Below are 22,171 nucleotides of genomic sequence, written 5' to 3'. Positions count from 1 at the left end.
CTCCCTGTTCTTTCAGAGTGTGGGAATTTCTTTGCAAGTAGCCCGGGTTAAATTCTGCTCTCTTTTCTAGAAGTATGAAGCCATTTAAGTGATAAGAATATAGAGTGAACTGTAAATCTCTGTTTGACAAATGTGTAATTGGAAATAGAGACTGTGGTTACAAAATATGCCTCCCTGGACTGACTCTTAATCCACTTTTAAAAATACAATTCACAACATGTTGTTGTGTTAATCTCAACCCCAAGCCACAAGCATTCATGCTCCTGTCCCTGCACAACAGTAAGTGGTTAACAAAGGCAGACACTGCAGATGTCATACCTACTTAATATCAACTTAATATCAACCACAGAAACAGCTACCAGGAGAATAAAATTAAACTTTTCCACAAGTAACGCAAAAAGTCCAAATAATAAAAATATAAATATATAATATGGCCTCCACTGTAGCAATATTACTGTATTTCCTTTTCCTTTAGATTTAGTTAAGCAGATACTGCCGCTCTTTGTACCAGCCACTCTGACATATATCTTCAGTTGGTCTTAATTATGGCTATGAATTTATTATTATTACATATTTTGGAGATGTATGTTCTAAAGAAGGGGAGAACAAATTGAAATTGATGGACGTGTGTTTGGCTTAGTGCCCTCTCTCACACTGAACCCCAGGAAAATCCCAAGTCCATTGGTGAATCAGCTCAGCAAGGTGCTCACACCTGCACCAGCGTCAGGCTGAGGCAGGGCCAGGCAGGGCTGGCTCAGCTGGGGACCAGAAACAGCACAGCAAAATGAGCCTTGTCTGCCACACCAGGGTCCTGTCAAAAACAAGAGAAGGAAAGACATGAAAGACAAGAAATACAGTGATGAAATAGAAGAACATAGGGAAGGAGAGGGGTCATAGTAGGAAGGCAAATCTCACATATCACCAAGTGTCCCAAATTAGGTGAAGACACTAGCACTGGTATTATCAGATCCCTTCTATGGTCTCTGTGGTCTAATTGTGCCTTGTAATAGGGACAGTGAAATCCTATAGCATCAAAATGGATCCCATAGTCTCTGGTGATGCTGGGAGCAGTAGCCCGGACTGTAAATCTCACACTTTTCAATCAAGCTGGTTGTTTGTCATTAGTGTCAAACCAAGCTTCCTCCTTGCTTCACTTGCCCAAAGAAAGTCATTAATGGAAGAGCACATACCCAATAATCAAACCCAGCTTCTGGGTTATTAGTTTTAATCATTGTTTTCCGACCTTGTGTTTCTGTCAATTACCTGACATAGTCTCCAAGACATTGATTTGTATAGATAGGAGTCCTCATTAGTTTTATCTCAATTGCAAAATGATTTTTAAAACCAATCTGATACAAGAGGTTGCATCCAACTTTTGCTTTTTGGGCAACTGCCAGCCTCTGTGTGTTGGTATTTGCTGTGTGCTCCATGAATCATTGAGGCCTGAAGGTGCTGACCATGCGAGCAAGGCTGATGTGAGCCAAACTCTGCACCCAGACATGGTGGCCACTGCCAGGAGATCCTGCTCAGCCACATGAGCCTTTCCAGGGAGAGCTCATGCATGTTCTATTTGAACCATAAGGGGAAACTATCCACTTTAAAATCTGAATGCTAGCAGCTTGTAAAATGTTGGTTAGACATCCCAACATTAAAAAAAAAAAAAAGTAATTTCCCTTAGAAAAGGAAGAATGTAGGAGAAGCTACAGAAATATTAACTTATACCTGTGAACACTTTTTACTAACTCTTTAGTATCACAGGCATTTTTGAAAGGCTGGTATTTCTAAGATAACATTGTACAATGGCTAATAATGGACAAGAAAAAATATCATAATTTAAAATAAAGACATGGGGTTCTGCATGTTTTTAGACAGGGAATCTGCCTTAAAGAACCTGATGCTCTTACAACTGAGTAGAAGCTTTTGACAAGAAAGGGATTTTACAAATCAGCTTTTACAATTGCCACCTATAACATCAATTACTTCATGTTCTGGAGATTATCTATCTTTAGAACATTTTTCAGCTGTACCTTGTCTACTGCAAGAAAGCAAACTACTGGTATATTTTAACCTATTGAATAATTTTGAAAAGCAAATAGATGGAACTTTGCCATACAAGAGATTGTGGTTCTGTGTGGATGACTGGAAGATGCTTTCATTACTGTAGTTACAACTTTCTGGAAAAGTCTGACTCCTCTCCCAGTGATGACAGTGACAGAACAAATTCTGATTTAATTGGAAACAGCATCAAGCCCCATAAATCACAAGTGCATTTCATCTAAATAATGGATGAGACTGAAAAATTCTCTGGTAACACTTGGGCAATCCTCCGATGAGGTGAGGATTGAAGCTTCCCTGTGCAATGATAAAGTCTGGTTTGGGCTGGGTGCAAAAGAAATAGGCACTCAAGGAATGTTTTAACATCACTATTTGTACTTTCTGTAGAAAAGAGGTACCATTTCTATCATCCTTCTAATATATCTCAACTTCTAAAATTAGAATCCAAATTAGGATTACACAATACCTGGCAGACTCATGGTAAGAAATGTGCTGCATAGTGATATGAATAGAAAATACCCAACTCATCTTACACAAGGTTTGTAAATCACTTGAAATAGCTTTTCCAGGAACATCCAGAAATTTGCCGTTAACACTTTTCTTACTGAGGGAACAATGGCCTCATGATAATTCATTAAAGTCTATAAAAGAGAAACAGGGCTTGTCACTGCTCTTCAAATTACCCAGCCTCTAATTGTAATTATTGAAGCAGCACCAGTCACTGATGCTTCAAGAGAAGACATCGCTGCTCTTGCCCAAAGCTGCACAGGGAGGGAGCAATTCACTGCCCCTGGAACAACCTAGTCTAGCAAAAAGCAAATGGGCACTTCATAGCTGAACATTCATACTTGACCCACAGCCTAAGCCTCTCTCCACCCCATTAGAACAAACTTGGCTAATGCACTATTACACACTACCCATTAGAAAGAAATCAGATCAGCCTTGGCAAGAGCAGGATCAGTGCTTGGTGGGGTGCAAACCAGGAGTGCACAGTAAACATTGGCTGCACAGGGCTCTGGAGAGATCTGCAAAATCACTGGAACTTGAATGCAAAGGGCCTTAAGGAAGCTTTCAAAAAAATGGCATGTCTCATTTAATGGTTCAGCACTTGCCATTAATAGAATAGTATTAATTTCATCCTAATATCTAGAAAAACAAGAATTTTCCTGTTATGATAAATCCATAGGTTGGCAAATACAGTCAAATTATCCGACTGAGGAATAACAGCCAACCAGCCATGTACCAAGTTCCATTTTAAACTCACTTCTTGTGAGTCTTGTTTGAGCTTGTGAAGGTAGTTTGGGCTTTGACAGCCAAGATCTGGAGAGAAATAGTGCTCATGTAATTTATTCTAGGACACTGTGTCTCATTCTTCTGCCAGCCAGCAAAGACAAAGGGACATAAAGCTGGAGGTCATCATACTTTGAAGTGCTTTTTTTAGTGCTCAGTAGGCAAAAGCCTGATTTCATTTTTTTCTATAAATGCAGACAGGAGAGCCACAGTATTTTCATGGGCTTTAGACTGTTACTTACAAACTAGTGAATCTGAAATTCTCTGGTGTTGCTCTATCAAAATGCCAGCTCTGCAAGACCTGGCACATTTGCTGTGTAGGCTCCAGCTTTTTGTGGTTCCTGGAATTTTTGGCCTTGTACCATCTGTTATTACAATGGTCTGTCTGCCACAGAAAAGGCTCATAACTGTTTGTGGTTTCTCAATGCTGTACTTTCTACATAACCCTGAGCTTATTTATTGCTCAGATTATTCAATGATTTTGCAATTCTAACATCTTAAACTCTGTCTTAAAGTGGAAGTTTTTTGCTTTTTTTTCATCAGCTTGAATAATTTTGCTTATCATGCACAAACAGCAGTTCACAAACAGCAAGACTCCATGGTAAATAATTGCATCTCAGCAGAACTCCCCATAGATTTACCATTATTACCAGGCACATCAGACGTCATTTTCAGGCTGCAGACTTTGTAGACTAAACATCTACAGACACTGTCCAAACCACAGCAGCACGGGTACAGTATCAACAGGCAGTCCCTGCAGCACTGCATGGCTCACATCTGCTGTTACAGACACGATAAAGAATATCTTAGATCTCTACTTCAGATATAAAGTTACATCTTACACCACCCAACCCATAAAATGCCTCACCTGTGCCCAAAAGAAGGGCTGGTTTTACCACAAAACCTTTCCATAACTTCACCATAAACTCATGCTCATAAGGTATTCTGACAATGGCACCTGTGCTGGTTTTTGCTGGGGTAGAGTTAAGGCTTTTTCCACAGTAGCTGTGCTTTGGATTTGTGCTGGAAGCAGTGCTGGTAGCACAGGGATGCTCTGGGCATTGCTGAGCAGAGCTCACACAGAGCCAGGGCCTCCTCTGGCCCTCACCCGACCCCACCAGTGAGGGGCTGGGAGGGGACAGAGCCAGCACAGCTGAGCCCAAGGGATCCAAGGGATATCCCAGCCCACGTGGGGCCATGCTCAGCACTCAGAGCTGGGGGGGAGAAGAAGGAAGGAGGACATTCAGGGTGATGGAGTTTGTCCTCCCCAGTCACTGTCACATGTGATGGGGTCCTGCTCTCCTGGGGATGGATGAACACCTGCCCAGCCATGGGAAGTGGGGAATGAAATAGGAATTGGCAGATTCATTAGGCCAATGAATAGGTCCGAGGTTGGTCTCAGTGGAAAAATTTAGGGGTTTTTGACCATGGGAAGATCTACTCAACAGCTAGTCTGCTCTGACACCTGACTGGGTGCACCAATCAGAGTGGAAAAGGTGCTCTAGCACAGGAGCTAGCAGGCCCATTGACAGAGCTTTAAACCAGCTTGGAAGAGGTAAAGGGACATAACCAGGCTCACCAACGCCAAGGGACAGGATGCTGTGCCAAAACTGGAGGAAATGAGCACTTACAGATCCCTCAATCTGCTTCACAAGGTGTTGGCTACAAAGTACCACACCTAAAATGTTTCCACACTAATTCACACAGTACCAGGAGCAAACAAGAGCAGCTCCAGGCTTTGGCACAGTCCCAGAGTTTGACATCACTGTATGAGTGAAACCTGGTGTGATGAGTCTTGTGCCTGGAATTCCCTGCTGGATGGTTACAGGCTCTTCAGGTGGGAGAGGCAGGGCAGAACAGGCAGAGAGGTGCCACTGTATGGAATAGAAGGGTTAGAATGCATGGAGCTCACAGCTGCAAGGGCACAGTTGAGAGGCTCTGGATAAAATCAAGAGGCAAACAAGGAACACAGATGTCATTGTGAAGTCTCCTATAGACCTCCTATGCAGGAAAATAGCACGGACAAACTTCTCTTTGAGCATCTAAGGGACGCTTCCACATTGACTGCCTGTGTCCTTATGGGGGACTTCTACTTGCCAGAAATTAACTGGTACAACCCGGGCCAGAAAATTCCTAAAACATCCCAGATGACAACTTTATGGAACAGGTCCTAAGGGAGTTGACTTGGAAAGATCCCCTCATTGACCTGCTGCCTGTCAGCAGAGAGGATCTTGTGAGTGAAGTGGGGACTGGGGCTGTCTTGGCCACAGTGACCATGAAGTGATTGAGTTTAAAATCTCTGTTGACAGGAGGAAAAGTGCCAGCAGAACTTCAACCCTAGGCATGAGGAGAGCAGAATTCAGGCTGTTCAGGGAGTTAGTAAGCAAGGTCCCCTGAGAATATGTTTTTGCAGGTGCTGGGGTCCATCACTGCTGGTCGCTTTGTAAACATCACCTCCAAAGTGCACAGGAGCAGCAGTTCCCAAATGTTGGAAGCTAGGCTGGTGAGGCAGAAGGCCAGCTTGGCTGAACAGGAATCATCTCTCGGAAATAAGGCAAAAAAGGAAAGTGTATGCCCAGTGGAAGCAAGGCCAGGAGACATGGGAAGAATACAGATATGTCAGTTGCAACTGCAGGGATAAAATTCATGAGGCCAAAGCTCACCTAGAGTTGAAGCTGAACTCTAGGGGACAATAAAAAGGAGTTGTTTCAAATACAATAATGGCAGGAGGCAGTGTAGAAATAACATGAGCCCATTCCAGGATGAGGCTGGTCACCTCACAAACAGGGACACGGACAAGGCAGAGCTGTGTGACGCATTTGTTTCCTCTGTCTTCAACATGGATGATGGACCAAGGGGGTCTCAGTGCCTTGAGCTGGAGGACCATGACTGATCAATTCCCAGCTGACCCTGAAACTGTGCAGGATTTGCTGCTCCAGTTGGATCCCTACAAGTCCATGGGGCCTGATTGGCCCCATCCAAGAATCCACAAAGAACTGATGATGTCATCTCAAAGCCTGTCTCTATGATTTATGAGATGTGTTGGGAATCCCAGGTAACTGGAAGTTGGCAAATGTTGTCCTAGTTTTCAAGAAGGGCAAGAAAGAGGACCCTGGAAATTAAATCTGTCAGTGTCACTTCAGTGTCTGGCAGTGTTATGGAGAAGATTATTCTGGGAGGCATTGAAAAACACCTGAAAGAATGCAGTCACTGGTCACAGCCAGCACAGCTTCATGAGAGAGAAGCCCTGCTCATCAAATTTGACTTCCTTTTAGGACAAGGCAGCCCACCAGGCTGATCAAGGGAAGCCTGTTGATGTAATCTTTCTGGATTTCAGTAAATCTGACATTTTGATATTGCCTCTCCCAGGATCCTTCTGGACAAGATGTCCATCCCACAAATACATTATGGGATGGGTGAACAACCAGCTCATGGGTCTGGTGCAAAGGGTGACAGTGAATGGGGCAGGCATCAGACTGGTGGCCTGTCACAAGGGGGTTCCACAGGGCTCCATCCTCGGCCCTGTGTTCTTCAACATCTTCATAAACAACTTGGACACAGGACTGGAAGGGATACTGAGCAAGTTTACAGATGATGCAAAGCTGGGAGAGGCTGCTGACTCTGTTGAAGGCAGGGAGACCTTGCAGAGAGACCTTGACAATTAGAGGACTGTGCAATCATCAACCATATGAAGTTCAGCAGGGGAAAGTGCTGGATTCTGCAACTGGGACAGGGCAACCATCTTTCCTCTGTGGTGACCAGTGACAGGAGCCAAAGAGCCTGAAGCTGTGCTAGGGAAGGTTTAGGTTGGATTTTAGAAAAAGTTTCTTGACCCAGAGGGTGGCTAAGCACTGGAACAGGATCCCCAGGGATCAGAGCCCCAAGCCTGGCAGATCTCAAGGGGGGTTTGGACAATGCTATCAGGCACATGACTCTTGGGGACAGTCTTGAGCAGGATCAGGAGTTTGACTTGATGATCTTTATGGATCCCTTCCAATTCAGCTTACTCGGTGATTGTTTTATTTGCTTGTGTGCACAACTTTTGTTTCATTTATTGAATTGCCTTTATCTGAGTCCATAAGTTCCCTCACTTTAACTCTTCCAATTCTCTCCCCCCTCTTGCCTGGGGCTGGGAGTGACCAGCTGTGTGGGACTTTGTTACCAGCTGGGGTTAAACCATGACAATGTTTTACAAAAAGGGAGGGAAATAACAAAAATGTATCTGCAATACATCAGGAATTTTTACATGAAAGAATTGCCTTTCCCTCTGACTTTCCATACCATTACAACTCCCAAAATAATGTTCTGAAGAACTACATTACACAGATGAACTCCTTTTGTAGCACAGGTGCTCACTTGATAATGTTTTGAGAGGTCTGGGAGAAGGTCAAGAAACCAGATCTTACATCATTAGCTATGAAAAGGCTTATATATCAAATCCCCATCATAAATGCATAATATTTTAGTAATCTTTTAAAATCAGAATAGTGAAAACCATTTAAAAAAATATCAACAATTGAGCAGCATGATGAACTGTTTAAAATTACAGGCCACTTTTTGTTGCTCATGTGTAGGAAGAGTAGAAATGAAAATCTCATCTCTGTGTTACACAGATGTGGTAGGTTTTGGCCAAGTCAAGGTTTTAGTCAAGGTTTTAAGCAATGAAATTCTATATAGTAACAGGGTTTCTCTGTGTACTGGTTCAAGTGTGAAGTTATTCCACCTATGTTTCTTTCTCAGTGTTATTTAGAGCTTAGTTTTGATTGCCTCTTGTAATTGCTTTTCCTCCAACAGCTCATTTCTGTGCTTTCAATAACAGATGTAGAAGTTCTAGCATTCTGAGGATCTGTAGTTATGGGTCATTCTGCAGGATTTCTGCACTGTTTCACTGCGTTTATTAAACGGAACACTCCATAGAAGTCAGGAATATTTTATATTTAGATAACACATTTGCTAAGTTTGCCTTTGGAGTTGCAAAACTTTTATGTCGTTACCAGTTTCCCTGTGCCCGAAACCTTCGAGTTCTGATGGAAACTTAAAGAAAGAGCAATAACTAGTAATGTGAAAAGGCTGAAGTGTAAAGCAGCTGCCAAGAAGGATACAATGCCACTCCAGAGGCTCTTGGATGAATCAGCAAAAGCCACATATGCATCTCTAGGGGCCGTTGTGTGAGCGAGGAGAAGGCACTGGGTGCCATAGGTGCTGTGGGAGCAGCGGGTTCCCTGTCCAATGAGGTGGAATGCTCCGCGGGCACATGGTTTACGCTGCTCAAAATAACTTGGGACCTGCAAACTGACAAATGCTGCTGCTCCCGTGGTGACAGGTTGTCCAGCTCCTCACAGCCATCCTCACAATAACGAAGGTTAACTTCCCTCACTCCATGGACTCCTAGCTGTTTCTGTTCCTGAGGACTCGAAGAATCCCCTCGCCTCCCTAACTTTAACCTCACACTCCTGGATAACTCTCAGCGCTACTCACTGCCACGCTGGGCAGCAACATCTGGAGGAATTAACAAAGGTAATCCCTCAATTTCACATTGGTCTACCATTTGATTTTGCAGAGTGTAGCAGAAGGGTTTGATAAGCATGTGTATTTGAATGCTAATTATAGCTGGTAAGGCATATACAGGGAACAAATACGTTTTTAAACCGACTTAGGTTATGCTGAGATATGTGCATTGCAGGGAAAGAGAAACTGTGCTCTGCAGCATTATAAAGGACCTGAATAGCATTGGTGGGGTTCTCAAAACCCCTCGGAGCCAGTCGGACTCCTCTAAAGAGTCAACAAGATTCTAATGACCTGAAAAGTTCCTTGCTGGGATTCTTTCCTCTTCCTGCTCATCTTCCCTTCACGAAATAATGGAGGAGTGAAATATGTACATTCTTGTATTCAGCCTTAAACCAAGATGCCATCATTTGGAAGTCCTTCTTAAGCAAAATCAAACCTAATTTAATGCGACCCCCATAGTTAAATGCTTTCTATTTATTTAATTATTTATTCTGTCATGTAAAATGACCCCCGTGGCTATATTTAGTGCTGGGAGATCTGCTCTCTGGATTAATGTACACAACAGCTGCAGAAACAGTCCTGCTGGAAGGGCATAGCTCTCACCCTTGAGCCCACTATCTCCTTTGCTCTCTTTCTCTCTCTCAGAAAAGTATTTGACTGTCAGTAGCAAATGTTTGGCCCAATATATTGCAACATTAAGCAGTAATCAGAAGCCCATGTTAAGTTACCAAATAATACATCAACAATTGACAAGAGAACAGAGTAGCTCCTGAGCATATGTTAGCAGAACATTATACAAATCATGCTAAAGACACTGATTACTCCGTCAGCAGTTTTGTTTCAAGCATGAGGTTTACATTTGTGAAGATGCTCTAGAGTTTAAGAGTGAAAACAAAATCAGCAAGCGTTAATGGAACAATTTCATAAACTTCAACTCTGCTCTTCTCCCTCTCCTACACCTCCTGAAGGTTCCTAAGGTCAGGATATTTCTTTGTTTTTGTCTGTCTTTAATTTTTTTTTTCTTTCAGAAACAGCTAACAAAATTAAACAGCAATAGCATGGTAGTTCCTGTAGCTGAGCAGAATAATATTTACATATCAAAGAACATTTATAGTCAATTCAGGAGATAGGTCTTGTACATGGCAGAGTACCAAGCACAAAGGGAAACTGTGTGATCTGTCCTGGTTTTGATTCCTGTGCATTCTTTAGAGATTTTACAGCAAGTCTTGCTGTGGTACTGAAGGAATTTTTTTTATCCACAGCTGATAATAATTAGTAGTCTAGGCATATTTGCACATAAACATAACATTAAGATAATTTGTAAAAAATGGTAATTGGGCAATGCAACCTCCATTGTAATCTAAACCATAGGGTGAGGGGGGAAAGAAAAAAAAGTTTACTTTTCTGTTTAAAACTTAACTGGATTAGTGCTTGTTTTCATAAACAAGAGTAATATACAGGAATGGGCAAATTATTCCTGTAGAATATAAACCTCATTTAAACATTGCAGTTTGAAAATATGATTAAAATATGAGGGCTTTTATGTTACAATGTTCTTAGGGATGACTGTTGAAAAAACATAAAAAAGAACAGTGGACAGAAAGAAATATAGTGAGACTGTGAGAAAAGAAAGGCACAACTGAAAAACCTGAGAAGAAAAACACAATCCAGATTTCTTTTGTGCCTAATTTAACACTTAAGTTCCCTTTTCCAGCGGGAGCCTGTATTTGTAGGAAAACTCAATCTCATTTTAAAACCAACCAGCCCACAGATTTGAAATTTCCAGACAAAGAGATGTGCAAATGCCATGAGGTTTGTACAGCCCTGCTTTTTCCATTTGCACTCGCTGGCTCTGGCTGGCAGGGCTGCAGCACCAACACTCGTGTGAGTCCCTGACACTGCTGCTACTCACACAGGGGACAACAGAGGCTTCTGCTCAGCACTGGGAGCCATGCAAACCCTCAGTGCAGGGCTGTAGTTTGTCAGTCTAGGCTGAGCCTGTGCAGTTCCTCTGAACGCTGAGAGCTAAGCTGCAATTTCAGTCCCAAGCTGGAATCCTCAACCACGTGCAGCTGTGGATTTCTGCACTGCTCCCACACACTGCCAGCAGGACCCACAGAAATGGCTGAGTTTGGAACATCTGGCCCACAACCCCTGAAAATGGATTTGCAGTCTAGCAGAGTGGTGTGTGTGTGTGTTTGAACCAGGATAAATGAATATTGTTATCTGCTAGTTATATTTTCATTGAGGACTTCCATATGTACATTCAGCATCAAATTGTGGGTCCCTGTTGCAATTCTTTTGGCCTTTCATATAAACTTTTTCTCATATGGGCAGTCCTTGAAGGAAAGAGGTCTATATACATTACTTGCTCACATTACTACATTGTGAGCACTTGAAGTTCCCTCAGAACTTGTCCTGATATCTGAGACCTGGCTGCACAGGTCATTGGGAGAGGAGGATGGAGAACCATCCCAGACAGGCCTCAAAGACAGCCATCACCTGTCTTACTTTCAGAACTTTTAATTTAGAAATCAGCTGAAAATGTATTTCTTTTAATGAGATGTTTTTTCTTCAAGATATTGTTTGCCTTGCAGTTCAAGGACATTCACTGAAGAGGGAAAAGGAACTTGAGCCATGGGATAAAGGGCCTCAGTTCTCATTTTGAGAACTACTAAGGGACAATATAAATTATGAAATAAGGAAGATCTTTTGTGATGAGTGAAAAATCAAAGATCTTTTCATTATATCAGAGTACAAAGGAAATGTTGAAAAGGTTAGAGAGCTCTTAATGTGCTTTTCCCTTGAAGCAGAGTTGAGTATTTCCTCCTGCTTAGGGTGTCTAATACTGTAACAGTGAGGTCATGGGCCAGGGCATGACTCCAAGTGCACACAGGGCTCCTGCAGTGTCTGCTGCAGAATAACTTGGAGAGAGGATTTATCCCATCCCATTTCGGAGGGATTCTGTTTCCATAAGAAGTTGTTACACTCCTGAGTCTGGAGATTCTCCACTTTCCATTTTTAATTACATTACTTGAAACTGGGAGTTTAGTTATCTGACTCATTACAGGGAATGGAAATCAAAGCCACTGAAGTGTCTAAAACAGCAAAGTAAACCACCCTCTTCCACACAGCTTTCTAAACACTATTTAAAAATATCTCACACACACGCCCCCAAACACACAGCCTTAGTCCTCTACTCCAGCCCAAGCTTTCCTTGTCTGGAGTCTCGGCCTGTCTTGCAGCAGCCACAGCTTGTCAACAGGCAGTACCAGAAACAGTGACAATGGCCACTGCTAAGTGACAATTCCTGCAAGCCCAGAGAATGTGACTGTGGTCCTCCAAGGGCTGCAAGGCAGAGCACTTGTGTCAGCTCTTACCTTGTTTTTCACAGCTGCAATCACACAGTTGGAACACCCCCATAAATGTTAAGCTCTCTGTGGGTAAATGCAATTTATGTGCAATTAAATTATTCATGAAGTAGATAGAATCTCTAATATTTGCTAAATTTTCCTGTTTCCACACTGAGTGCTGGGCATGCAGAGTGCTGCTGTGTAAAGGCCACAAAGGTGCCTCTCTGCAGAGCAGAAGCAGCAGTTTGTTTCCTTGCTGCGCTGCTGCTGGGGTTTCACACAAAAGCACTCCCAACAGACATAATGGGAGTTGAAAAGATAAGACAGGAACAACACGTACCAACTGAAATTTCTCCTTTTAACTTTTGAAAGCCAAAGAAAACGTTCCAATGCTTTTTGCATGAAATCTGCTAATTGCATATAACCTGTTTATTCTGACATACAGGAGAGTTTGAAAAATTATCTTTAGGGCATCAAGCTTTAGAAGCTGTTCTCACCAAATGAAATGGAGATATACCAGATATTAATGCTAATTAAGGGAATCCCAGATATATCTGGCATTCACTAATGTTATTTCTGTAGGAAAAACTCAGATCTTTCAATGGTGACTCAGGAATGAGTCTAAGAAAACTCAAACAAGAAGAAATGGAAGTGTTTGGTGTCACTCTATGCAAGGCCCCAGTGGTACATATTTCCTCCCTTCCATGTAAGGATTGTCAGGTCAAGCCACTGCCAAAACAAAACTGTGCAAACTTTTTCTCCTTTGTGAATATTTAATCCTGAAGATCCCTTGGCTAATAAGAGAACATTGCCATAACCATAGGCTCCTGGAAACTCAAAGCTTGTTCAATTAGTTGCCTAATGGAAACTGAATTAGCAGAGTAAAGAACTTCATGGAGTCAGTTTTGCTCATGGCATCCTCTGGTGCCTTTCAAGACAGCAGGGGCCCAAGGTCACTGCAGCTGGTGTCCCAGGAAAGCTAAAGATGCCCTTGTGCTGTGGTTTGGTGCTGGAGCTAAGGAGCCAGTCAAGAGTAGAGAACTGCAGGCTGCTGGTGGCAGTCACCCCATTTCCCCCTAAATAAGACCAGTTTAGAGATGTTACTTGTAACCACCAATGCAATTCCTGCCCTGGATACAGGTTCATTACCACACTTTTCCAGTCAGCAAAGTCATTGGTGCTTTCATTGCCACCACAGATTGCTGCTGACTGTGTTTCTGCTAGATTGTCTTTCTTCCTGCCTGCTCAACACAGTTATCTGCACTTATCTGCTCAGCAGAGACATCTGCAGTTACAACACACTGAGCACATTTCTTTGAAAAAAAAAAAACCCCACAACAAAATGGACATCTCTCAAGGCATAAGCAAGGCAGAATTAATAACCATAATGGGATTGCCCAATTGCCTCACAGCAACACTTGCTGAAACTTACCATTTTCCATTAAATTAAAAATATAAAATTATTCCAAATATTTTAAAACTTCAGTAGACAAGCACTGCCTCAAAGTGCTACATTTGATTAGAACCCAACGACTTCATTACTAAAAATAGAATAAAAAGTCATCTTCTACACAAGCTGAAAATAGAGAAGAGTTAGATATAAAATTCTGACCCTGGGTGAGCTCTAAAGAAAAGTGATTGCCTCTAAGTATTAAGAATTTGGCGTCACATTCTCATTAATATCTTGCTTCCCAACTCTAGGAGGAGAACTCTGCTCCCTTCTACCCCTTGGGTTCCAATGGGCAGAAGGAAGTTGTTCCAGCTCCTTTGCTGGGGAGCTGTTTGTTTTCCTCCCTTTGCTATCAGACAGTGGCTTCCTTACTAGGTTTTTCAAGCTAGAATTATAAAATTATTTTGCCTAAACACATCTTTGAGAGTAGCTCCTTATGTTGCAGTGATACTCCTTAAGCAAATTAGCAGAAATTATTTCTTTCATGTTTCAATGCTTTCAATTCATCAAAATATGAATAGAAGACCTGCAAGAACAAAGTGTCAGATGTAACCAGAATGAAGTCTCAAATAACCACACTGAACACACAGTTGCTTGACTAAGGTTTCCTGCAGAAAAGCTACACTGTGATTAACAACCTCTGCTGAAACAGACACAGCACTATGAAATAGCACTTATGTCTGTGCAACAGAGGCAAATGAAACCCTGAATACTCTCAGACAGACAATTTCCATATACTTTTCAGACAAAACCATTACAGGAGTTCTTAAAGTTCCTTTGACTTCTGGTTTTGATTGCACAATACTCCTTCCCTGCTTAGAGCGTCCAGTGTCCTCCAAAGATCTGCATCATCTTTTTTCAGCTCTGATGACCTTTACAGACACTGAGATGAAGATGTGCCATTCTGAAATGCTGCAGAAAAGTGGCCAAGAAATGCAGCAAGCTAAATTTTGCCACCTTGTAAAATACACACTTCTCCAGCCATGTAAAATACAGCCTTCCACTGTGTCCTGTAAAGCTACAAGGAGCTGGACGTTCTACCTCAGCCAGAGCCACACGTGGAGAGGTTCTAGGCTGCAGTTCATTCATGGACAGGTCTGTCCTCCAGGCTGTAAACTCCCTATGCTAGAATGTATTTAAACTCTTGGGAGCTGAAACTGTAGCTTTAGCTGTGACCTTTACAGCACATAGTCTGCGATCAGCACATAAACAAGCTAAGAGAGCCCCTGAAACACGTTCAGCTGCACTGAGGGGGCACAGCTGCCCAAGAAGTTAAAGCTGAGCAAGCAAAAGCAGTTTCCACTGAGCAGGAGCTTTAAGCCTCATGGAGAACTCTTTGTACTCTTAAGAGGTTAAATTATAAGCTCTGCCCAGTCATGAAACAGCTCACGATATCATCTCCTGTGGGCTTCCCAAATCAATGTTCTCTGTGTGCCACAGCCTCACTGAAACACTGCACCAGATAATTTAATGCCAAGTGTTCAACTGGTATCACAGAGCCTGGCTCAGCTGCAGGGACTCCATGGTGTGCTTAAAAGCCTACAATTCATATGGATTTTATTTCTTGTTCATTGCACAGGTACAAACTTAGCAATGTTTTGATTGGGTGCCTCTGTAGTCTTAGTGGTTTTCTTTGTTTAATATTATGAAAATAAAGCAAAATCAATACAAAATGCCCAATATTTACATAAGCAAGAGTATTTCAGTATAAAGAAACCTGCCTCAAGCAGAGGGATTAAGGTCTCAAAATGCACATCAGATTATGATAGCTGTATGTTCATTCATTGAAGAAGAACATAAACAGTTTAAATTGAAACCCTCCTTTTTGTAAATAAGGAATAAGGGCTGGCACTCACATTCCAGGAAGAAATACTGCAGCAGTATGAGACATTACCACTTCATTTGTTCTTAAGCATCCCTTTTCCAGGGACAACTGTCCCACTAGAAAAGCCCAAAGCCTTTCACAGCAGAAATACCTTTTTAACTTTTCCTTCCCTGATAACTTCAGCTGTTACACAAGGCTGTGAATGGAGATGGCCAATGCTGGGGCACAAATGTTTTCTTTTCTTGATGCCACGACAGGAACAGAACCTTCTGTAGGGTGAGAAACCAGACAGCTTGGGGTAGGAATACCTGAAACCACTGCAGCAAGATCTGCCACACCAAAAATGAAGCAGGAGGGAGATAATGAGCACTGCATAGTCTGAGAGACAGATCCAGTGAACAGTCATGCACTTGTTTGAGTACCTGTGAGGAGTCAGCTCTCTGAATGGGGTACAGAGCAGTCATTTGTCTTCATATGTAGGGCAGCAGAAGAAGAGGGTGTTATCAGGGTGTCTGAATCCCTCTGCACTCATCATGGCCCTCATGTAAATAAAAGGGAGAACCGCACACAGTTACACTTGTTCAGGTATCAGAAGGGTTGCTTTAGCTTTGCTGATCAGGCATGCAGGTGAAATGTGGGCTTCCTGATGCTCTCATCTCGTGTGGTACATTTTTTTCAGAATCAGGATGACCTAAGAACATGATTCTGAAAGCCCTATAGTACAAATTATGTTTGCATCAAATAAAGACACAGTTCTCTACTTACTTTCAATAAATAATGACATAGTTCTCTACTTACTTTAAATAGCTTATTAGAAAGAATGCTGGATTTAAGAAGCTGTGGGACATTTAGCACCATTATAGCTTCCTATAATGCATGAAATATTGTCATTATAGAATATTTTAGTTCTTTTTCCTTCCTCGTCACATGCCTCTTATGATTTTGAGGGTTCATTTACTTACTACTTAAGTGCTTTTCAAGCTAAATTTACTTCACTTTAAAATACTGTTATTCTCAACAGCTTTCAGTCCCTGAAATATCCAACACTTAATCTAATCTGGTGAGATTGTTTCTTAGCTAAGAAATACACGTCAGCAATGATGAAGATTTGACATTGAAACTCAGCTAATAGCTCTGTAGTTGAAGTTTTGCCTTGAACAGAGTAGAAAACACCACACTCTCAGTTACTTTATGTGAGGCTACTGACAGTAGAAAGTGATGCAAGATGAACTTGACTGGGTGAAGGCAGCAGTGTCTGGCAGGATGTGCAGAAGCAGGCCTTTAACACAAGGCCATCCTTATGCCTCAAGTATTACAAGTACTTCCAAGTTTCAGCACACAGATGCAGTTTGAAAATGTTCTGTTCTGCTTTTCAGAAGCCTGTCATTGTGTTCAATCAAAAAGATTGCTATTGATAAGGCGTGGTCCTGTTTGTCCTTTTTGTTGGCAGCATGCAAGACGACAGTTTAGAAACCTCAACTTCAATATCTCAGCTTCTGAGAGAGAGTTATTTAGCAGAAACTAAGCACCAAGGGAAGAGTGAAAGAAGCAGATCAGAGCCAGTTTCTCATAATTTCCACTATGGCAATGCTTCTGGGGATTCAGATGAGGTAGCTGCCCAAGATGACCTCCCAGATCTGTCTGCCTTTTTGAGCCAAGAAGAGCTTGATGAAAGTGTAAACCTGGCAAGACAAGCTATTGATCAGAATCCACTGGAAACTAAAGAGGATGAGCTTCAGGCACATTCACAGCGCTCCCCAGATCAGCTGAACAGCACGGGAAAACATAAACAAATGGCCCAGTCTACAGCTCTGAAAACATCAGACAATGGCCTGCACTCCAACTTTTGTCAGGAACATGTCAGAAATACAAAGGGGTCCAAAGGGAGTTCTCAAGATCTAAAGAAACACCACCTTCCTTCTGAATCAGAATCCAAAAAGGAATTCCTAAACAAGGCAGCAGATTTCATTGAGGAGCTCTCATCACTTTTCAAAGCTCACAACTCTGAAAGAATACGACCCCGAACATGCAAGAACTACAAGAGCAAAATTGATTCTAAGAACAAGTCTGCTCAAAAAGGTAGCTCTAACCTGTCTCTCACATCAGAAAACAGAGAAAGGCTTTCCATTCCAACACCTCAAGACTTGGAAAACAAAGCAGAGAAAACTTTTGAACAAACAGATGATCAACAGGCAGCAAACCTGGAATCTATGAGTCAATTAACAAGTGCAGAGCTGAAAACAGAATCAGAATCTGCATCTGTCTATTCTGATGAGCCCATTGGACAGCCACCACGCTTTACTCAAAAACTGAAGAGCAGGGAAGTTCCTGAAGGATCCAAAGTGCAATTGGACTGCATTGTGGTAGGAATCCCAGCACCTGAAGTCAGGTAAACATATTCTGCACTTGTCATTTTGTGTTTCTGTAATGGTAGGTGTGTGCAAGTGGGAAATACCTTGTTTGGGAAGAATATTATTTCTACTATGCTTCAGTCTAAACTCACTGCTCTAATTAACAGTTTTGAGGCATTCCCTTGGTGGAGCCATTATAAATGTTGTATTGTGTTCAGCCCATAAACTTGTAGAGGAGTCTGACTAAAAGAGAGAACAGTGCCAGAAATTGAGGGTTTTTTAACAGAAAACAAACAGGAAATATCATCCCCTAGATATTAGGAACACTCTCTGCTTATAAAGCAAGACTCTGAACACTTCTTTTGCTTATTTCTCCAGGCACTTGCCTTGATAAATGATTTTAATAATAAAAATGTCAGTAGGATCCCTGGAAGTGAGAAATTATTTTTCCCCCTTTTATCATTCATAACTTATAATGCAATGACAACAAGTGAAATCATCTTCTCTTATGGATCTGAACCTGTGCACAAACTCAGCCTGGCTTTGTTCATATTCAGAACAGGTGAACACTGAATTATACAGACTATAGTCCAACACACAAAGTTCATTTCAGGTGTTTTTCCAGAAGGCCACAACACTGTCCTTATACCAGCAGTCATGTTTGTGCTGTTGACATACATAGAAGTGACAAGGTGCTCATGTCATCCAAGTTTAGGTGTTTAACAACCACCAGAATTAGAAGCTGACACTCTGAAGTCACCGAAGGCTTGCAAGGGCAGGCTGGGAGCCTGGATGGCTCATCCTGCAGATATTCAGGGATGAGCAGAATGCCTGCACACCCCACTCAGGAACCACTTGATTCCACAGAAAGGGATGGTGGATATCTTTGTAACTTGGGTCCATTTGTGCCTCAACAAAACTGAAGCGTTTTAGTTGAATTTTCTATTTCAACACTTGATTTTGTTAATTTTGATTAATTAAATAAGTGACTTATGTCAATGCCATTCAACATAGGAGCTTCTACACTTCTGTAGAATAAGCATCCATCAGATACAGGAAATTAGGGACAGGGAGAAAGAAGTCCCCAAGGGAAAGTTAGTCCCAAGCAGCTCAAGAGAAAGATCAGGCTCAGCTTTCAGTTTCACAACCTTAACTAAAAAAAAAAGATAAGTGACAAGGGGGGAACTCTGAATTCTCTCTCCCTTGTGTTTGTGTGTGTATGTATGTACTATATTAAGGAGAAAGCTGGGAATGTTAGCTCCTTGAAGAGTTTCCTGACCATAACTATTTATTAACAAAACTTTGTCATGTTCATCCAAGATTCTTTCAACTCCACCACTGTGCAGAAGTAACACCAAGAGAGGGTGCAAAAATTGTCACTTGACTGAGTGATAAATATTCACTTGCTTCCATGTATTGTGGCCTTGTTAGTCACTGCTGCAGCACAAGGAAACCAGAAAACAGAATGTACTGTGGGATTTGTGTAGCATTAATCATGGGGACCACAAGAATGTAGCTTTTTTTCCCCTAAAAATAGTGCTTATCTTTGATCTGCTGTGCAAAGCTTCTGAAAGAGTGAAGGAGGCATCTTGTTGGCCATAGTTGTGGGACTGTGAGCAGAACTGTGCTCAGCCAAATGTCTTGCTTGGAGGGTAAGACTTTTCCAAGGATTATGGTGAGTTAGTTCTGTGTCTGTGGAGTAGAATCCTGTGCAAGGGCAGCAGGATTCTAATAGATAGGTAAAAGAAATTTAAAAATCAGCAGTCCCAGGAAAGGACCAGCTGGCAAGATAGCAACTGATGAAAGAAAGCCTTAATGACCTTTGACTTGAAATGGACTTCCTAACCACAGAAAGGGATCCCAAGTGCTTTAAAATGCATATATTGAGATAATTACAAAGTGGAAGTCATACTGTGGGAAGCCAGAGCACTGTGAAACAAGAACAGGATTCAGCAAGCTCTGTAATGCAGTTAATCAGTCAACACTAGGAGCAGTCTGATGGTTAAACTGATGTAATGGGGATTACAAGAGAGAAATTAGAGACAGGATATTTAGAAAGAAGCTGATCACAGGGATAGAAAGGACTGGAAAATATGAAGGGCAGATACCATGTTTGAAAGCAAGATAGTACTAAACCAAATCGATGTAAAAGATGGTGTAAATTACATTCGTGATGGATCAGGGTCAGAATACCATTTTGATTATTTATCGAATTACCAAACCATGGCAATGATAAAACATTACAGGTGTGGTACATAACTATCCAGCACAAGGGCTCACTGAGGGAAAGAAAACTGCATGGTGGAGCAGGGGAAGAAATGGGGAACTGATGTGAAACACCAGGACATGGAAAGCTAAGTCCTCTTGGCTGAATTCAGAAAGACCTGCCCAAATGTTTTCAAAGGTAACTCAGCCTTAAAGAAACAAGCCCACAATTCAGAGGAACTCGTTTGGCCAGCCTATCTAGAAATTTGTGTGAGAAGTGACTCATTTTTCAGTGTCATCAGCTGAAGACTGATACCACAGGATGTGTGCCTCCAGCCAGCTCAAACCTCAGCTGGCAATTGAAGAGCCCTACTGCAATTCCTGCTGACTGCTTTGCTCTGACTGCACTGTGCGTTAGAAACAAGCCTTTGAGAGAAATGTATGGTGTATTTCCAAAGTGTTTGATGACCTCCTTCTCATGCTCCCTTCTACAGCTCTGCTTCTCTATGAGTAATGGTAGGTGTGACATTTACTCCCCTCTGTGAGGAGAGCGCTCCCTTTTCGCTCAAGTTCAGAGGTGTCTACATTTTTCCAAACTGTTTGGCACATCACTCTTAGGTTAATTTTACTGATGAATCACATTGCATGGTTTGGCATACACAGCTATGCTGGAAGTGTCATGAGGATTTAATGTTCTAAAAACAGGCTGTATGTCATAAGGTTTCCATGAAAACATTCTTTAACATAGGCATACAAAGCTTAAAAGCTGCATTTTATGCTGCTTTGTTTGAGGAGACCAGACCTGCAACTAGTCACAGATTTTTAGAAACTCTGGAACCCTGCAAGATTAATTAAGATTTTTCTTCCTGGCTGCCAGATGAAAACATTTCTCTGTTTTAGTGCTCAGTCTACAGCCAAACTTCTCTTACATTCAGCTCCAGTCAAGTCAATGGATTAAGGTCTGGGATGAATTTGGCACAGGGGATGACACTGCCTGTGCTGAATGTGAACCTCCCTTGCATGAGGAAGCTCTCGCTGCAATGCATGGCAGGAATGAAATGTCAGTGGCAGAGCATTGCTACTCCAGCCATGGCACGTATCTCAGAGTCAGAACTGCCCTGCAGCTGACATTTCATTGCTGCCACGCAGGTTTTCATGGTAAGTGTAAAACCAAATGTTAACAAGGAAGGAGTAGTATTGTATCTGCAGGGACCCTCGTGGCAGGAAGGAATGATGCATCTGAATCCATGTTCTCAGAAGGCTAATTTATTATTTTATGATACTATATTATGTTAAAGAAAACTATACTATACTAAAAAATACAGAAAGGATACAGAAAGAATGGTAACAAGATAATAATGAAAACTCGTGACTCTCTCCAGAGTCCCAACACAGCTTGGCACTGATTGGCCAAAGAGTGAAAACAACTCACAGCAGAATCCAATGAAACAATCACCTGTGGGTAAACAATCTCCAAACACATCCCACATGAGCAAAAGAGAGGAGAAGCAAATGAGATAAGAATTGTTTTCCTTTATTTCTGAGGCCTCTCAGCGTCCCAGGAGAAAAATCCTGGGTGAAGGGATTTTTCAGAGAATGTGAATGCCACAGAGTAGATACACCACACCAAAGTTTTCCATGAAGCTTAACTTCATAGGAGACCAATTGGTTTTGATTTATAAACATTATGAGACAGCATTCACACAACATGCTCCTTTTTCCAACTTAATCTCAAAATACTTGAACATTATGCTGAAAAGTGACTACAGAACACACTGCACAGAGAACTAAACACAGGTTTGAAACAGGAGTTTATTCCTGAAGTTTTAAATCACTGATGCTGCAAATCTGAGACTATCCAAAGGAAAAAATAACTGCAAAAAAACCAATTAATACTGCTTCATGGTTTGAGTCTACTAAAGGAATATAATACTTGTATACTAATAAAAGAAGTGTAAAAATTAGCTTGTGTTTTAAAATTTGCTATAAGAAAAAGAAATTTTGCCTCATAAAAGTATGATACAGACTTAACTCTGCACAAACACAAGAGGTTAATTGGAAAAGCTGATCAGTAACACAGTGAGTTCTACCTTAATGGCAATTATATCACAGCATTTCGTGTAATGTGTATTGC

The 22,171-nt window shown here is 41.7% G+C and overlaps 1 protein-coding gene across 5 annotated transcripts in view; it reads left to right on the top strand.

The window, feature by feature from the left end:
* Nucleotides 1-22,171, top strand: part of MYPN (myopalladin) — a 76,207-nt gene that overhangs the window by 11,534 nt on the left and 42,502 nt on the right. The window contains exons 1-2 of one of the 5 annotated variants that reach the window (XM_039696224.1): nucleotides 8,397-8,862; nucleotides 16,932-17,870. The exons of 1 other annotated variant lie outside the window; for it this stretch is intronic. In XM_039696224.1, coding sequence (XP_039552158.1) covers nucleotides 16,933-17,870 — 938 coding nt within the window. In that variant the 5' untranslated portion in view covers nucleotides 8,397-8,862; nucleotide 16,932. Of the gene's footprint in view, nucleotides 1-8,396; nucleotides 8,863-9,810; nucleotides 9,831-16,931; nucleotides 17,871-22,171 lie in introns of those variants that run through there. 3 more of the 5 variants (XM_039696227.1, XM_039696226.1, XM_039696225.1) reach the window with 3 other exon arrangements.

The sequence above is a fragment of the Passer montanus genome, unplaced genomic scaffold (assembly GCF_014805655.1).
Source record: "Passer montanus isolate IOZ18808 unplaced genomic scaffold, ASM1480565v1 scaffold96, whole genome shotgun sequence".
Classification (NCBI taxonomy): domain Eukaryota; kingdom Metazoa; phylum Chordata; class Aves; order Passeriformes; family Passeridae; genus Passer; species Passer montanus.
This window is presented reverse-complemented; position numbering and strand designations above follow the sequence as displayed.